At 40.0% G+C, this 19,918-nt stretch overlaps 1 protein-coding gene across 1 annotated transcript in view; it reads right to left on the reverse strand.

The window, feature by feature from the left end:
* Positions 1 to 11,703: 11,703 nt before the first annotated feature.
* Positions 11,704 to 19,918, reverse strand: part of CPA3 (carboxypeptidase A3) — a gene marked incomplete at both ends in the record, with an annotated part of 36,992 nt that continues 28,777 nt past the window's right edge. Inside the window, 2 exons of the mRNA XM_080696328.1 lie at positions 11,704 to 11,891; positions 19,001 to 19,085. Of these exons, the coding sequence (XP_080552454.1) occupies positions 11,704 to 11,891; positions 19,001 to 19,085 (273 nt within the window). The remainder of the gene's footprint in view (positions 11,892 to 19,000; positions 19,086 to 19,918) is intronic.

The following is a 19,918-nucleotide window of genomic DNA, read 5'->3' on the forward strand; positions in this document are numbered from 1 at the left end:
CCGGCATCGGAGCCTGCCTTGAGTCATGACCAGTGCTGGGGCCTCCGAGGCCGGGATCGGAGCCTGCCGAGGGCTTAGGCCGGTGCTGGGGCCAGTGAGGCCAGCATCGAAGCCTGCCTTGAGGCAAGGCCGGTACTGGGGCCTCCGAGGCCAGGATAAGAGCCTGTCGAGGGGTAAGGCCGGTGCTGGGGACAGTGAGGCCGGCATCGGAGCCTGCCGTGAGGCATAACCAGTGCTGGGGCCTCCGAGGCCGGGATCGGAGCCTGCCAAGGGGTTAGGCTGGTGCTGGGGCCAGTGAGGCCGGCATCGGAGCCTGCCGTGAGGCATGACCAGTGCTGGGGCCTCCGAGGCCGGGATCGGAGCCTGCCGAGGGGTTAGGCCTCTGCTGGGGCCAGTGAGGCCGGCATCGGAGCCTGCCTTGAGGCAAGGCCGGTACTGGGGCCTCGAGGCCAGGATAAGAGCCTGCCGAGGGGTTAGGCCGGTGCTGGGGCCAGTGAGGCCGGCATCGGAGCCTGCCGTGAGGCAAGGCCGGTACTGGGGCCTCCGAGGCCAGGATAAGAGCCTGCCGAGGGGTTAGGCCGGTTCTGGGGCCAGCGAGGCCGGCATCGGAGCCTGCCTTGAGGCATGACCAGTGCTGGGGCCTCCGAGGCCGGGATTGGAGCCTGCCGAGGGGTTAGGCCGGTGCTGGGGCCAGTGAGGCCGGCATCGGAGCCTGCCTTGAGGCAAGGCCAGTACTGGGGCCTCCGAGGCCAGGATAAGAGCCTGCCGAGGGGTTAGACCGGTGCTGGGGCCAGTGAGGCCGGCATCGGAGCCTGCCTTGAGGCAAGGCCGGTACTGGGGCCTCGAGGCCAGGATAAGAGCCTGCTGAGGGGTTAGGCCGGTGCTGGGGCCAGCGAGGCCGGCATCGGAGCCTGCCTTGAGGCAAGGCCGGTACTGGGGCCTCTGAGGCCGGGATCGGAGCCTGCCGAGGGGTTAGGCCACTGCTGGGGCCAGTGAGGCCGGCATCGGAGCCTGCTGTGAGGCAAGGCCGGTACTGGGGCCTCCGAGGCCAGGATAAGAGCCTGTCGAGGGGTAGGCCAGTGCTGGGGCTAGTGAGGCCGGCATCGGAGCCTGCCTTGAGGCATGACCAGTGCTGGGGCCTCTGAGGCCGGGATCGGAGCCTGCCGAGGGGTTAGGCTGGTGCTGTGGCCAACGAGGCCGGCATTGGAGCCTGCCATGAGGCTAGGCCGGTGCTGGGGCCTCCGAGGCTGGGATTGCAATCCTGCCAAGGGGTTAGACCGGTGCAGGGGCCAATGGCCAGTATCGGAGCCTGGCGTGAGGCATGTTCACTCCTGAGGCCTCCAAGGTCGGGACCAAAGCCAGCTTAGGGGTTAGACCGGTTCAGGGGCCAGCGAGACCAGAACTGGGGCCTCCCATGAGGCAAGGCCGCTGCTTGAGCCAGCGAGGTCTGGATCAGTCCACTGAGTAGCCATGCCACTACTGGGACCATCAAGAGTGGGATTGGTACTTGCAACGCAGCATGCACAGAGAAATATCGCAGAAAATATAAATCAGACTCTTCTCTTAATCAGCAATAACTAGGAGGGAAAGGGCAACAGGAAGAGGTTGAGCTATAGAAAGGGCCCTATAGTGAAGCAACTAATGTGACCAATCAGAGGGTATGTAATACTGGAGGACGGAGCCTCTTTAAAACGCAGGAGGTACATAAACAAATGTATCAAAGTAAATCACCAAAGAAGTGTGGGATGAAGGGAGGGGGAGGGAATGGGATGGGGGCTGGAGGAGGGCTAATTGGATGATGTGTGCTTGTATATCCTCTCAAGTCTTGTACTCCAATGTGATTGATATATGACTACAATGCACCAATTTAAAAAATAAATTAATTAAAAAAATAAATAAATAAAAAAAGATTTATATTTAGGTCTTTTATCTATTTTGAGTTAATATTTGTATATGGGATTACGTAAGGGTCCAATTTTATTCTTTTCCATGTAATTATTATTTCTCAACAATATTTAGTTAAAAGATTATTATTTCCACCACCAAATGTTTGTGGAAACCTTGTCAAAAATAACTTGACAATATAGGGAAGAATTTAGCTCTAGGCTTTTATTTAACTCCAATGGTTTATATATCTGCCTTTAGAATAGTACTACACTGTTTCAATTATTGTAGCTTTATATGGTTTGAAATCAGAAAATATATATATTCTAGCTTTGTTCTTTTTCAAGATCGTTTTGGGTATCTAGATAGAGTCCATATTCCATATTAGGATAGATTTTTTTCCTGAAAAATAGATATATAAATATATGATAGTTTCACCTAAAAAAAATAGAAAAAAAATATTCTCTGGTAAGAAAGAAAGTAAAAAGAAATATTGAAATGTTATCTTTAAGTCATCAAAAGCTTGGTATCAGACAAATGAAACTGTTATGTGAGATTATCATTTTTAATTTAGGATAAATTGCTATAATACTAGATGTAAACCACTAAGCCAAGCATGGGAGGGAGGGATGGGGAGAGAATGGGGTGGGGATCGGGTGGGGGCTGACTGGGCGATGTGTGCATGTATGTCTACAAAAGTTTGTATCTCACTATGATGTATGAATACAATGCACCAATAAAAAATAAATAAATTAAAAAAAAAGATTCTCTGCTTGGCTTCTACATTGTTCATTTTGACAATTACATGGTGTGGGGAACCTTTTCTCTGATCCTGTCTAAAGGGAGTTCTATACGTTTCCTGGACCAGTATATCAACCTCTTGCTCTATGTTTGGAAAATTTTCTGTTATTATTTCTTTGAAGAGATTATTGATCCCTTTGGCTTCACCTTCTTTTCCCTCCTCTATTCTGATTATTCTTAGGTTAGCTCTTTTAAAATGGGCCCATATTTCTGCAATGTCAGATTTCTACTGTCTGATTGTTTTTTCTAAGTTATAAATTATGCGTTCATTTTTGGAGTGATCATCCTCTAGGTTCGAGATTCTATTGTCCATGCAGTTTAATCAATTGCTTATACTTTGAATTGAGGCCTTTACTTCAATTATTCCATCCTTTATTTTTTTAGACTCCCTCTAAATTCTTTTTGAAGGTCCTGTATTATTCTTGATTAGATTTTCTGGAGGTCTCCGAATTTCTCTTATCAGGTTCTGATATTGTGGGGTTGTGGACATTCATTGCTCTATTGTTATTCCTCTTTCCCATGATTTTAGAATTTTGTGCCTTCTCTGGTTTCTTCCCCAGGTCACCATGACTTCACTTATGGTGCTCTGGATCTCAAGTTTGTGGTAATCTCAGTCGCCACTACTCCTCTACTGGGTTGTATCGCAAAGTCTCAAATGCAGGGAGTTAATTGAGGCTGCGCGAGACTGTGGGGGGTGTTTTCCTATGGGGAGCTGCGACTCGGGTGTGGTATCTTTGCCACCACTACTCCTTCTCTGGCTTAGACTGAAAAATCTCAGACCCAGGGAGATTATCAAAGCTGCACAAGTCCCTGGTGGGTGCAGTGCTGGGATTTCTCCTTTAGGGGCCACAGTTTCACTTACAGTTATTGTGTGCACTGATCTGGAGCTGTCACCATGCCCCCGCTGCTGGCAATATGGCACCACTGCTATGCCCTCGGCTGTGAGGCTGGTATATTTCTTTTCTGGTTTTGAGCTCCTTTCTGAGTCCCTGGAAGGTGTGATGAGCTTGGCCACTGGGAGTTTTAGACATTCTTTGCACTGAAAGAACTGCAGAATTACACCCAAATGATCCGCAGCTGCTCACTTCAGCTCCTTGCTTACTTTTCCGCTCTGGAGCCTGGTGCTGTGAGGCAAGATAGCGCCAGCGCAGCTCTGCCACCACAATGCGGACTGGTTTCTTTTCTGGCCTCTGCTTGTTTTTCTAGTTTTCTTTTTCTCTGTCCTTTGTGTTTACAATTTTTATTTCCTGCTGATAGTGTTTTTTGGCCATGAAAAGCACTTATTTTGTGGCAATAGAGATCGAGTGTTATCAGGACTCATAAGTGCTGCTTTTCTTGGGCATCATCTTCCTGGAAGTCCTCAAAATATACTTAATTTACTATACTTAATCATTTCTGTATATTTCTAAACTATTTACATAGGCAATGGATTTGAAATATGTAACCCTGTGCTCAAACACCTGGTTTTGTTTTTCACAACTACTTTTGCAGAAGATAAGAATTGAAATGGAAGCCTTATCCTTATCTCATCTGTTGCTTGATTTGTATACACTTTACATTGAACATAAAATCTGTGAGTACATTAGTATTTGTTAATCATACATCTTGATGACGTTCAGGGTGATAGAGGCATGCATGCATACAAAACTTGTTAGGCTCTTCCCCAGTTCCTGCCCTATTACCTCTCTCTCCCCTCCTTCCCATGCTCAGTACAGTGATGATTTCAGTAAGTTTGTGGACATCATGTACATTAAGAAGTTTCCCTTTGAAGTCTTCCTCCCATCTCCTTCAGCTAGATCCCCTCCTTCATTCCACTAAGTTTTTTTCTTCTTTGTCTGGAGTCCCTCCTGTGTCTCCATTTCTCTCTACCTTTCACATATGAGGGAGAATATCTGATCTTTCATTTTTTGTGAGACTGACTTAATCACTTACCATAATATTCTCCAGTTCCATCCATTTCCCTGAAAATGACATATTTTTTTTAATGGATTAGTAGAATCCCACTGTATATATCCCGTAGTTTTGTAACATCTCTGCTGATTCCATAGTTTGGCACTTGTGATTTTTGTAGCTATAAACATAGAAACTTATGCATCACTATGGTTGTCTGGTTTCCATTCTTTTAGGTAGATACTCAGGAGTGGTATAGCTGGGTCATATGGTAGGTTCATTCTCATTCTCATGAGGACCCTCCAGAGCAAATTATTTTTTTCAATACACTTCACAGTTCGATAGACATCACAAAAATGATTGGAAAAGCGAATAATCATTGAAAAGACAGAAGGGATTATTCTGTATCCATGGTTCTCAAGATGTGGTTCTTCAGCCAGCCATATCAGCATTAGGTGATAACTTGTTAAAGATGAAGTTTTTTTGTGGCTATTACTATTAAATAGGTCTCTAAACCTATTGAATCAGAAACTCTGGGGATGGGGCCCACATTTTGTAGTTACATAAGTCTCCCAGGTAATTTCAGCATGTACTCAAGGGTGAGAATCCCTGATCTAGACCATCTGGTAGGCCATTATGATGATGTGCCTTTAGCATGGCTTGAGAGTCAGAACTTAAAATTGATGATTGCTTTCTTTGATTTCTGTGGAAGTGACCACCACTGAGCAGTTAAAATAATTCCAATTCAAAAGTGTGAAGATCAGCCCTTGTGGTGGCTCATGCTTGCAATCCCAGCATTTGGGAAGCTGAGACAGGAGGATCGTGGTTTGCAGCCAGCTTTAGCTACTTGTGAGGTCCTTTGCAACTTAGTAAGACTCTGTTTCAAAAAAATAAAAAATGTAGCTTGGAGATATGCTCCTGGGTTCCTTCCCCAGTACCCAAAAAAAAAGTGTGAAGATCAAGTTTTCAACTGGCAACTCTTTCTATGCAAGTCATTAAAGCACTTTGAGTTATAGTTTCTAATATATGAAATGTGAATAGTAACGGCCTCCTCTAAGTCTCATAGACTTGAGATCAAATGCAGAAATGCATATGAGGGCCATTTTTACCTTATCGATACTATTCAAATGTTACTTATTGGTACTATTCAAATGTTACTTTTCATATACTCATAACTGCCAGTATAATTGCAATTCCCAAAACTTACCCTTCTCACCTCCCCACTCTTCGCCCCATTAAGGTTTAATTACATCTTGAAATGTAAGTTTTTCAAAGCAGTCATTTTATTAAAAAAGAAAGCGGAGACTTTAAATACCTGAAAAAAAAAGAACCCCAGAGCTCTTGCAAATTATTTTATATATGAGATGATACATATGGATTTTTGTCTTTGTTTCACATACCATCTTTTACGCTGTTAATCCACAATGTGAAACGAATCATTTGCACACTTTAGTGATGCCAGGGTAATAATAATGCATTTGGAACATTAAATGTCAAATTTCCCTCACATATTTCAAAAATTGTTTTACATCTTTTCTGGTTTAACCTCTCTTGACACCAGTGAACTTAAGGCTTGTAATTGAAGGATAAGTGAAGAAAAAAAGCTGTTCGAGTGATAATATATCCATTTCCAACCCTATTTTCTGGACGGAGACCTTTTATGCTAAGTTCACGTGAGAGTAAATTTTTATGACAAAATTATAACCCTCAGATAGACATTACTTAGGCAGGCTGAGATCTGTCCCTGCATAATGGATTTTGTGACAATGAAATAGAAGCGAATCTCCCAAAAGCTTTGCTTGGGAAAATCTGACAGTAGCCTATATGCTGCCAAATTTTTCAAGATGCTATTAGGACTCATTATAGAAAAATGGCTGGCTATTTTAATCATGAAATACAACCGTGTTAAAAAGGAAAAAGATGAGTTAGAGGCACGTCTTTGACGTATTGCTTTGTATTCGTATTAGCCTCACTATTTAGAGAATGTTGCTCTTAATGTGACTTTGCACAATCCAATCTTCCAGCTTGGAAAGGTTCCTGTATTTGTTTTTCATAATTTGAGCCATGCCCATAATTTTCTGCATCTTACCAGTGGAGTGAAGAGGAAGCCTCTTTCATAACCAGACGTGTAAGTTCATTCTTCTCTGGGTGGAACGCTGCTTCCCCCTCCCATTTCAATGGGTTAATTTTTGAGGTATATGTGTAAAATTACATGCTGTCCTGATGCACAATGAAAAACACAACGTCATTTATAAGGACCACAATTTTATAACAAGTTGGTGGATTAATCATGTTAAAAATTTTAGAAGTTTTAATTTTCCTGTTTTTCATCATTAGAAATACTTTATATTTTCCATCCACCTAATAGACACTTTATATTTTTTTCTGAGGATCATTAAAAAGTAAAAGAGGGCTGTGAGTGGTTGTGTGTTCCTGTGATGACAAGACTTGGGAGGTTGAGACAAGAGGATTGCAGGTTCAAGGCCAGCAACTCAGTGAGGCCCTGTTTAAAAATAAAAAACAAATAGGGGTTGGGGTATAGTTTAGAGGTAGAATGTCTCTGGGTTTAATGTCTAGTATCAAAAAATAAAAAAAAACCACAAAAGAAGCAACCAATAGTTACAAGCAAGATCAACAAAAACGAAGCAAATTACTATACAAAACTTTGAGGTACTTGGAGTTGTAATTTTTATTTTTAATCTGTGAAAATGTTATTTCAAGTCATATTTGTTTTCAATTATGATTAAATCTTTGGCAGTCAATGGCTCTCATATTGGAAACTGAGTGCAGGAAAACATACACACATATGTGCATACCTCACAGTGCGGCTGGGTGCAGAGCCAGGCCTACAGTAGCAATTGTGCTGCTTGTGTTGGTTCCAACCAATCCTTACCCCACCGGAGCCAACTCCCTCTACGAGAATGTACTTTGTCTCAATTATGAACAAAATGAAAATCAGTGGATGGGCACGATGGTGTATGGCTGTAATCCTAGTACTCAGGGGGCTGAGACAGGATGACTGCATGTTCGAGGACAGCCTCAGAAATATAGTGAGACTTACCTAGTGATACCTTGTTAAAAATATATGATATGATATGATATGATATGATATGATATGATATAAATCAGAGCTGGGGCATAGCTTAGAGGTTAGAATGCCCTTGGATTCAATCCCCAGTACCACACACACACAAAAATGAAACCAGTGGACTCACTTGGTGAGCATCCATTACCTCAAACTCAAACAAAAATCTAGAGAAGATTTGGCATGGTTTTAAAAATATCATCTTAAATAAAAGATAGATTTCCCTATGCCTTTCCCCCAATTCTTGAGTATAGCTCTAAAGGCAAAGGACAATGGCATTGTTGGGTATTGTTCAGTGGTAGAATTAGGATTCCAGAAGTTTTAGAAAACTTCTGATTTCTAGTTCTGTGATTCTACATAACACCAAAACATCTTCCAAGGATTTCCATTTAGGACACATCTGGAACTATTAAACCAATTGCTCCTGGCCGATTACTCATAATTAAGTTTTTTTGGAAGAACAGTGACCCAAATTCATATTAGGTTAACTATGAGAACTTTAATTTTCTTTTCTTTCATTTTTTGTTCGATTCTTTTTTATTTTATATTTGACTATTCTTTTGTTTTTCTCCTATCATATCATATCTTATCCTATCTTTTTATGTTGGGGATTAAACCAGGGCCTTGTGTATGCTAGACACATGTTCTACCACTAGGCTACCTCACCAGCCCTATTAATTTTGGTCACACTTAAGTTTTTTTTTTTTTTTTTTTTTTTTGGTAGTACTGGGGTTCCTGGAAGCCCTTCTACCTCAAGGCTACATTCCCAGACCTATTTTATATTTTTATTTGGAAATAGGCTCTCTTAAGCCAGCGTGGCTGGACACTTAAGTTTTAACATAAATGCTCTAAGCCTTGCTTAATCTCTGCTTGTTGAAGTCCTAATGCCATGGGCTCCCATCTTTTTTTTTTTTTTTTTTCTCTTTGATTCTCAAGATCATCTTATGGTCCTAAATGATGGATCATCACTAGACATCACATTTGGGTTGCAGCCAAAAGGGAACCAGACAAGATAAAGAAGGACTGAGACACTTAAAGTTAGTATCTTCAACATTGTCATGGGCTGCTTCCTTTTACAACTCATAGGCAAGAGCAGTCCAGTGGCCACCACTGTTTGCAAGAGAGTTTTGATGAGATAGCCTTTATTCAAATGGCCATGTGTCTAGTTAAAAAAATTGGTAGATTTAGGGCAAATAGAGTAGAGAAAGAGAGAAAGAGAAGGAGGGGAGAATAGATTTTAGAGGATAACCTGTAGTCACTAAAGTCCAGGTGGGCAGGCAGTTTCTTTACTCCACTGCTTCTTGGGGATGCTCAACTCAGTGACCCATCAATTTACTGCTGCTGCTTTGTGGTGTATGAAGTTGAGAAATTCACCGTTAATTTAATACTATAATACTTTCTTGTAGATTTTGATGACCAATGCATATTCTCTTTGAGGAAAATGCTCCGTTACCTTTTCCATATTGAATAGAAGAGGTTAGTTGGTGACAGCTAAAAACACATGGTGGAGTCAAGATGAGTTTCCTGTCATAGGCTAATCCCATGTTCAGGAAAGGTTAATATCATCTATCCATTTGGAAATGCCAAGATAATTTAGACTCCTTTTGTGAGTATATGAAGAACAGGGGAGAATATGAGAAATTGCATGCTCTCTGTAACATGTTCTAAGTTTTTCTGGCGATTGTTTGCTTAAGCATCTAAAGAAAATTAGACATAAATGTGTGTGTTACATGAGAAACAGAAACTCTTACCTGTAAGTCTGATGTTTACTTAGCCAATGAGCACTTCTGTGGCCAAAGAACATCTCCACAATATAGGATGGGAGGAGGACACTTCTGATAGGACTTTGCACTTTAAATAGTCAGTAGAAAGTCATAATGTTCACTGGAAACTCATTTATTTGCACCAGTCAGCACAACCAAGAAAATACTTCATTTTTTTCATGGGATAGAAATGCATGTCTTAGACACTAAATCATTGCTATAAAACAACAAATATCCAACATACAAATCACCACTGCCCCATGAGAGAATTTAATAGGAAAAGTTGGAAAAGGAATTATTTAGAATAATTTTTTTTATAGGATGCACTGTCAAGATAAGAGATAGCAGAACGTGCAATTGAGTACAAAGGCCTTTTGCTGATAAGAAAGAGGTGACGGGGAAAGAATTTTAGCATTGACTATACAAATGTTTTCATAAAAATAAAATTGTAAACTTTAATGTATTTTTTAATTTTTAAACTTTAATATAGTTTCCCTCACATATGTATTTTCATAATTCACATAAAATCAAAAAGGCAATAGTATCGCACAAGGATATTCAGAAAACTATTCAATTAGAATGAGAAATGGTCTTGTTAGGACTTCTAGTCACTCAGAGAATTTTTTTTATGATTGAGAAAAGAAATGTGAAACTGTTTAAGAGCTCCAGTAAATGGTGTGTACAACTTTTGCCTCTTATAAACTGAATAATGGATGAACATAGGATAATATCCAACAATTGAGATTCCATCTCTCACCTCCCCCACCAAAAGTCCCAATGGAACTGGAGATATTTATGTGAATTTTAGGGTTAGAGCTGCTTATTTTAATCCTTTCTCAGTTGAGTAAGTAAGCACGAATGAGCATGTAATTCCCATCTGGCAGGTTTAATGGAACAAATTTACATTCCTATGTTCTGAAACCAGTTTGGAATGCTAAATATTTAGGTGTAGATATTATACATTTTTTACAAGACAATATACTCTTCAGTCAGTATTTTGTGTTTTTCTCTCTTTATCACTTTCACTCCTCCACCTGTAAAGCAATGTTGTTAATCATTCCCTTAGACAATTTTGCATGAGAAAATTTTACCTATCTCATGGCTATCAGAAACACCATCGTCTTACAGATTTGATGGCATCCCTGGTTTTGTGGGCCTTTGAAGGATTCCTGAAGAATACCCAAAGTTATTTTTTTGACTTTGTTTTCAGGACCTTTCAGGGTTTTCACAAATTACATCCAGAGTGTTCAGAGAAGTAAGTTTTGGGAAGCCAAGGACTCCGTACTTGTCCTTTAAGTCCTGGTCAGCCTTGTGGTAGGCATCTGTGTTCTGAATTTTCAGAGTAGATACTACCCTGTTGTCACGTGATTGAGGGGGTCAGTGTTGAGAGGAAAGTATTGCGTAACAGTGCCTTAACAGTAGGATTACAGACACTTGTAAATATAGCAAGTTCCTCTGGTTACCTTTGGTCATCATGACTTTCTCTCCTCAATATGTAAGAAATTTCCTGACTTCCTTTCTCTCCCACAGGAGGGCAAGGGTCACAGCTGTATCTGTAACTGCCAAGAGATGTTTTGGCCCGTAGTTTTCTCTGATTATAGCACGTTGAATTAGACTACTTTGAATTTAATGTATGTTGTATTGATGAGCACTGGTGTGGCTGTTTAGAACACTGAGATATATCTCTGTAAACAAAGTCGGCTTCCACAGGGTGGGGAATATGTGGGCAAATGATGTTTCTGAAAATTGAAGATATTCTTTCTTGTTAACAGACTGAAGAAAAACATTAATCTCGAGTACTAATGCTGTTAGAGAAACGCAGAGACTAACGTTTATCAAAAACAGAAGATGCATTTGTAAAGCACTGGAATGCATTTTTATTTTTTAATCATATTAGCGCATGTAATGATGACACCATGTGGTAAAAATCAAATTCTGGAGAATGGAAGGTGTTCTTTTCTTTATTGTGCTCCACTGTGTATCACCTTTCAAAATACTAACATGCCTTCTACTGGGTTCAAACTTCACTTAGAGCAAAGAAGGGTAGTTTAAAGGTTTTACTTACAACTACTTTGTTAATGGTGCTATCGGTAGTAAAGAAAAGCAAGGGCAAATAACGCAGGAGTCAAGCAAGCAAGAGCAGGGCCTCTTCAGGTGATGTGGAAGCGGCTCTAGAGATAACTGAAGATTGACATTTTTGGTGAAAGTTGCTTGCTTGTGCGTGCATACACACACACACACACATGACTATTTTGCATATTTCAAATTAAGGGCGATTCTTTAGGAAATATGCCTAAGGATATACTTGGCAATAAACTTGACAGCTAGCATGGTCTCTTTACAGGTTGGCTTTATCCGAGATTCTGGGAGGAGAAAACCGTATCTGCCTTTATCACGGAGCTCAAAGGCAAACGTGTGCTTGATGCCCAGGTCGTAAGCCCAGTCTAAGGAAGAGCCTGATGTTGGGTCTGCAAAACATAAGCAGTAAATATTTAATTAGAGACAAGTGCTCACGCTTTTCTTGAAATGGGAATCACTGGTGTAACATTAGCAATAAAAAATAATTATGTGTACAGTTAATTGCAGGACCGAATGAGAGCAGCGGTCTGAACAGTATGGCCGGGATATAGCAAAACATAACTGTAAATTGTTATCTCCATACATTTGAAATATGAGCTACACTTTTAAAATTACATCTCATCTGGGTCAGTACTAAGTGGAGTATTTTCTGGGTGCAAGTACTGCGGCTGGAGCTTTCTTAGCCAGAATGAGCTACTGCACAGGAGTCTTTGAAATCCACCCAGGACAATTATGCACATAAGCGATGCAAAAATCGCATTTTTTCTAATACTTCAAGTCTCCTAATATCTCTGTTGCTAAGGTAAATGCTTTCATAGTTAGAAGACCAGGGAAGCTCACATTAGTTACTAAGGACATATTTAGTCCCTTAATCCAAACTTCCTATGTCAACTTTTATAATATTTTACTGAACATGTTGTTATTTGGTGAAAAGATTGAAAAACATGTATGCACATCTACAGGATGTACATATACATACATGTGGGTTATATAACACCTAAAAGACATATATGGTTATATAATATCCAGGTAGAAACTGCATATACCTATTATAAATGTTTATGTATAGTTTATATAATAGAAAAGTACTTTTGCGTGTAAAACCATTTATGTTCTAGCACAAGTAATGAGCTTAGCTGATATTAGCATTTAGTTCTGAAGGGTAGAAATTCAGTGCTACGATGAGGGAAAAAATGAGAAGAAATATTTCGGTGGAAAGAGTTGGCTTTTAAATTATCCAATAAATAATTTGAAACCTTTATTTTATTTTATTTTATTTATTTTTTGTGGGTTTTGGGATGGAACCCAGGGACTTTTGACCTCCAAGATATGCCCCCTCCCCTATTTTTTATTCTTTATTTTGAAACCAGGTCTCACTGAGTTGCAGAGGGCCTCACTAAGTAGCTGAGGCTGTCTGTGAACCGCAATCCTCTGGTCTCAGCCACCCGAATGCTGGGATTACAAGCGTGCACCACCACACCTGGCTCTAAAACCTTTATTTTATTAAATTATTTTGTTGTATTGAAAGTTGGGTCCCCAGGGGCATTCTCTCTCTCCCAAGGAGATCCTGCTTGGGGAGGAGGATGACAGTTCATGCCCACACTTGTCAAGTGCTGCCTTCATGATGCAGGGGCATTTGAGAAGAACCTCCAAGAAGTTCCTGGCCAGTGAACTACGAGGGTAGAAAAGCCCAGAGGTCTTTTGGGACTTGTGAGAGCCATTTGGGTTGGATCAAAGAAAGTGGGAGAGTTCTGTGGGCAAAGCTGTAAGTCAGACACGTTTAGATTTTGCTTGAGAGGCAATAAGTCTCCTCAGTACCCCTCCTGTCCTGTGTGTGTGTGTGTGTGTGTGTGTGTGTGTGTGTGTGTGTGTGTGTTGCTGTGGATTGAACCCAGGGGCATTCTACCTCTAAGAGATACCAACAGCTTTTTTTTTTTTGTTTGTTTTTTAAACAATAATAGGTTGCTGAGCGTCTCACTATGTTGCTGAGGCTGTCCTCAACTCTGTGATTCTCCTGTCTCAGCCTCTTAGGTACTGGGATTATAGATATGTGCCACCACACCCAGCCTCTTAAGTATTTTAGATTGGTTAATTTGAATTGGAAAGAGTAGACAACAGTAAGACTGTATTATAAAATGAAAGCTTGAACTAAGGTAAAAGTTAACACACTGGGAATAAAATTGAGGGGCTCTATGTAAGAACCATTGGGATGGAAGACACAGAATTTGATAAAAAGTGATTCAAGTTTTAATTTGGGCAAAAGGAAGAAAACAGAATATTGTTAACCAAAACAGGCACTCACAGAGGGCTGGGATGGAGAGAAGGAAGGGCAAGGCAAGACAAAGGAGTATGTTTAGTATTAATAAGATGCTCAGGAAGGATCTTGGGAAAATGAGGCTTAAAATTGTTGGCAGAAATATTATTAGGTGAAATTGATGTGTAGGCAGTTAGGACTGCTGTCTTGTTGCTATATATGAAATAAGTTTCTTATAGATAACATATTGCTGAACCATATTTTTTTTAGGTACCGAGGGATTGAATCCAGGGGTGTTCTACCTCTAAACTACACTCCTAGCCTTATCTTATTTTTTTATTGGGAAATAGGGTCTCACTAAATTGTTGAGGGCCCCATTAAGTTGCTGAGGCTGGCCTTGAATTTGAAATCCTGCTGTTTCAGCCTCCCAAGTACTAGAAGGCGTGCACTATCATGCCTGACTTGTTTCTTTCTATGTCTTGTATTTCTCTGATTATATTTTTAGTGGGACATTTGTTTCAAAGATGTCTGTAATCTTACTCATTGAAGTAAATTCTATGATGGCAACTTTGAAATTCTTCTCAGATAATTCCAGCACAGAAATCAAACTACAATTGTATCATTCAAACTACAATTTTTTTCTTGTTTTTAGTATGACATGAGATTTAATTTTATTCTGGACATTTTAGATGCTATGTTAAAGTTTTATCAGGCAGTCACTGTTAGGCTAAGGATGGAGGCATGGGTCTACTTTTTTATTGTGTGTGTGTGGTACCGGGGACTGAATCTAAGGTTGTTCTACCTTTGAGCTATGTTCCCAGATCTGTTTTTATCTTTTTTTTTTTTTTTTGGTGATACTGGGAATGGTACCCAGGGGCATTCTACCTCCGAGCTATACCCCCAGCCCTATTTTTTATTCTTTATTTTGAAACAGGGTCCCACTAAGTTATAAAGGGTCTCACTTAGTATCTGAGTCTGGGCCCGGACTGGGATCCTCCTGTCTCAGCCTCCCAAATGCTGAGATTACAAGCATGTGCCATCATGCCTGGCTTCCTTTTATCTTTTGAAACAGGGTCTTTCTAGATTGCTGAAAGTCTTGCTATATTTCTGAGGCTGACCTTGAACCTTGATTTTCTTGTCCAGCCTCCCAAGTACTGAGATTGCAAGCCTGTGCCACCATGCCCAGCATAGACTTACTTTTTTTGAGGCTTGTTGTTATTGATAACATAGTCTTTAGAGGCTTTTTAGGGCTGTTTTGAGTGGTGGTTTTTCTAATGCTCCTGGGATCCCACTGATCCCTACTGTACCTGCAGCAAGGGAGAAAGGCAACTGCCTAGCTGGGTAACCTGGTGACACCAGATGTCAAATGGGGAGATGGGGAGATGTAGCCTGTGGGGGTAAAAAGCAATTCCTGATGAAGAAGAATCAGAAGTAAGAGGAAGAACCTGAAGGAGAATTTTGGGAAGAATCTATATATTGCGCCCTATGTATTGAAAAATGTCTACTTTTAGAGGCAGTCACCAGTGACCGAGTAGAAAGAGAGGAGAAAGTGAAAGAGAATCAGGAAAGTTCAAAGTTAAGGCATCCATAAAAAAGGGTTCAACAAGCCAGATGCTGTAGGTAATTTGTGCTGCATGTGACTTGAGACATATGTATTGGCTTCAGGAAGGTTGACATTTTTAGCTGGTTGGATTTAAGTTCTTTAGAAAGGAAATATAGAAAGATAAGAGTTCAGTCAGCAAGGAGGAAAAAATACAAGTTGTGTCTGGCGTAATAATTCAGAGTAGACTAGACATTTAATATACATGGCCAGATTTTAGCCATACCAGCTCTCCCTCCATATGCAGTTGAGCAAACTTCTACAGTCTCAAAGGGCTAAAGGGCCTGGCTGTTCTATTCTGAGAGATTTGCTCTATGTGGAATTTCTCATCAAGGTTGTCAGTAGTGAGTGATAATGTATGTCTGATTTTTCATAATTGCCTGATATTACAGAGTATAATACATTTTTCTTTTATGATACCACTTCTTGGCATCTTCTAGACCTTAAAGTTGCAAACAACAACTATATGAAGGCACATAATAAAGGCAATACTGAAATCTTTCACTCATAAGAACACATTATCATGGAATGCAATTTGCTGAACATGATAGTCTTTTATTTAGCTCTGTGTGCACTCATTAAGAGATAGTATATACTTATAAAATAAAATGACAATTACTTGGCTAAATATCAGGCACCCTTTGAAGTACTATATGCATGGTTAAATCATTTAATTAATTCCCATGCAAACTTTATTATATAAGTACCAATTGCCACTTTATGGAAGTAGAACTTAGGCTCGGAGGGATTAAGCAACCTTCTGAAAGACACGTGACTGGTAGGTGATTGAGTCAGGATTCAAAGCTGGGCTACAGGTCTTCAGAGTTTGTGCTGTTAACCATTGCGGTTTACTATTCACCTGTGCCAATCTATAATACCCCCAATAAAAAGTCGTCTCTTAGTTTTACATGAGCATCTATATATTTTTTGTTGACAACATATTTTTTTTTGTGGTACTCAGGATTAAACCCAGGGGCATTCTACCTCCAAGCTACACCCCCAGCCCTATTTTTTGGTTCTTTATTTTGAAACAGGGTCTCATTGGTTGCAGAGGACCTCATTAAGTCCACGAACTGAGGCTGTCCATGAACTGTGATCCTTCTACCTCCGCCTCCCAAATGCTGGGATTACAAGTGTGCACCACCACGTCCAGCTGACAACATGTTCTAATCTATCAACATTTGGGAAAGAAAAACAAAATGCTTTTCACTCCTTTCAAAGCAAGACATTAGATGCAAGGAACTTATATCATACCATCAAAACAAATCAAAGTGAAACTGTACCAATCTAGATTCTGATTTTGGTCCAAAGGAACCCAGATAAGGTGGTGCTGGTGATTCCATGTGTGTTGTGTTTACTGCCTACTTGATAAAGTATCTCCTAGAAAATTGTATCACTTAAAGTGTTATTGAATGCATTAAATACAATAATAATATAATATAAATATAATAAAATAATAACTTACAGACCAACTTAAGTAATCTCAGTTTGAATGTCTCTTAGAAAGCAGAGATTGGGTGTCATGAGCTGTAAGTTGCGATTTTTTCCTTTTTCAAAATCTAGAGTGGTCTAGACAGATTATGGCTAAGTGTATTGGGTTGAGAACCAGGAACAAATATAGCAATTTTGGTGCATGGGGGAAGCAACAGGAAAGGCACATTGAAATCAGTGCTTAAGCTCATGATGTTCATGATGTAACAGATAGATGTTATTGGTGGTGCAAACATCCTGGTTCCCATCAATTAAAAGAACCATTCTTGCTCCCCAGGACTGTATTTAGTTATTTCTAAGATGGTGAAAGGTTGGATATGGTGATAATATGCGATGCAAATATTTCCCAATCTTTTAACATCATTATTGTCATTTAAATACTGCTGCTTTGGGGCACAGCTGTTGGTGTACCATTTTGACTAGTTTGAAATGCTGATGTTTATTGTTGTTCCTGTTCTGTCCCAAAGTAATAACATCTTTCTGTATGTCGATTTGATAGTCTACAAATGATGGGCTCAGCCTAGTTTAGTGGTTCTGGATCCACCCTAATTTCATCTTAGAACCAGTTTGTGTACTTAAAAATGCGGATGCCTGGGCCGCACTCCAGACCCATAGAGTTAGAGTCTCTGGTGTTGCGCCTGGTCACCCATGCAATTTAAAAGCCCCCTGATCATTCTAAGGGAAGTTATTCTTAAGGACCAGGGACTTACATTATCTCTTAGGTTTTCCTTTTAAGGAAAGTTGTAATTTTAACTAAACTGATATATTTGCGTTTAAGGTCCAAATTGCAATTTCTTTTTGAGGTATTGTGGATTGAACCCAGGGCACTGTACCACTGAACAGCTACAAATTTTGGCCAGCTTCCTGGTGAGGAATGAGGTTTTATAGGAGCATAGCCATGCACATGTAACTTCATGTCTCTGGCTTCTTTTGATCTATAGTACCATTATAGTTAGATACAAAATGTCCCCTAAATAGCTTATTTATTAATGTTTGCACTGAAGTAACTGAGTGATGAAGGTTGTGATACCAGCAGTAGATAAAGCAAGCCATTGTAATGTATTTACCTGTGTACTGGCCTGGGCCAATAGGTAGGATGTGACTAGAGGGAATGGGTCACTGGGGGTCGGGCTTTGGGATTCTATATATTTCCTCCTTCTCCTGCTCAATCTCTTGCTTCTGGTTTCCATGATGTGAGGAGCACAGCCACTTTCTCTCTTTCTGCCTCCCACCACAATGCCTTGAAATGTGAGGTCCCCGGCCTTCCGTGGCCTGACCCAAAACTACAGGAAAATAAATCTTCTACTCTCTAAGTTATGTGGTCAATCTCTTAGATTATATCTATGGAGAATGTGGACCATAACAAGTACCCTAGTTGAGTAGTTGTGACAGAGAGCACACTGCCAGAGATGCCTGAACATCTAACTGACCCTTTGCATAAAAATTTGCTGACTTCTTGTATTTAGAAAAAGAGGCAAGAAAATCAAGACCAAGAAATCTACATCAATAGATTTAGACTCAAATCTAAATCTTTGCCGTAGACAAAAAGACAACAAAATTCTAGAAATAGTGAAGAAAATAAAGAGTGGTGCTGAGAACATAAAACCAAAGCAACAGAGGTAGGGCCGTGTGGCCCCCTGTCTTAGCTCAGCATCTACATTTTGAATGAATATGATGGGAAGACTCAGGTTAGAGGGACAAGAACCTGGCTTTCCAGGTATAAAACGACCCACCTTCCCTCCAGGAATTAAGGAAAAGACCGCTCTCAGGAAAAAAGGTCAAGGTGGAAGGAATTTAATTAAAGTTAGTTCCTATGAAGATAAAATGTGATGGAGATGGGGGACAGGAATATGGGTGAATTAAACTGTAAATTTGAGTTCATTTACTGATTTCTGTTAACCTCACAACCTCGTAAAGTTTCATAGAATTCTAAGTTTATATCATTTGCTTCCAGGAAAATCTTATCCCTAGAAACAGGGACCATGTATCCCCTAGATTCACATCTATTCAGAATCTCCTGTGGCAACTAAGTTCAAGTTAGAGAATCCAGATTTCTAACACTCACTTACAAAGTTGATAATTTTCTTGAATATTTATTAAAAAATTGGGGAGAAGGTCATGGTAAATATAGGAAAAACTGAACAGAAACTTACAAATCGTTGATGCTATTGGGCCATAAATGTAGTGGGTCTCATATCGAGTTGACAGAACATTGGTGCCAATCTTTGCAACTTTGGCCTGAAGAAAAAGACACATTAGAGCAGAACAATAGAATACTATGTGGGTACCAATAATTTACTAGGGGTTAAAATCAATTTTACAGGTTTATTTGGCATTTGAAGATCAAATTATTATCAATGGTTAAAGAAGACACTTAAGTTCAGTGAGATATTTTGTCATTGTAAAGATTTCTAAATGTGAAATAAATTGTTTATAGTCATGCCATATCTTATTCTGTATTTATCTCTCTCTCTGTGTCTTTCTTCATAAGACAGAGAACCTTGAATCTGTGATCATCCTGAGCTACACCCCCAGCCCTTTTTATTTTTTGTTTGAAACAAGGTTTCACTAAGTTACTGAGGCTGGCCTAAAAATCGACATCCTCCTGTCTCGGCCTCCCAACTGCGGGGATTACAAGTGTGTGCCACCCACCTCCGGCAAGATATTTATCTTTCTATCTATTTATTTACCTTGTCAATTTCTGTGATTCTTCCATATACAGGGTATATTTTATAGAACTGATATATCAAATCAGTTTTCATAGAAAAATAATGTTCAGAGTTTTGGAAATATGTGTATTCTTAGTGACGAAGCCTCACAATATTTATAGAATTTTTTCTTCAGATAGAGAATTAATATCATTTCCAACTTGGTCAGGAGGATGAAATTACCATGGACTTCCTTAAATATGCTAGCTGGGGGCCAGGACCAGCAAGTCTTTGCTGTTCTATTAGGCTTTTGCTGTGTGTGATTTTATAGTATGACCCTCAGCAAATACCAAACGCCACTATGAGCTGTGTAGTAGTAGAATTCTACCTTAAATGGCTTAGAACTTTCTTTCTCCTGTTTAT

This window comes from Muscardinus avellanarius (assembly GCF_963383645.1).
Source record: "Muscardinus avellanarius genome assembly, chromosome: 5".
NCBI lineage: Eukaryota > Metazoa > Chordata > Mammalia > Rodentia > Gliridae > Muscardinus > Muscardinus avellanarius.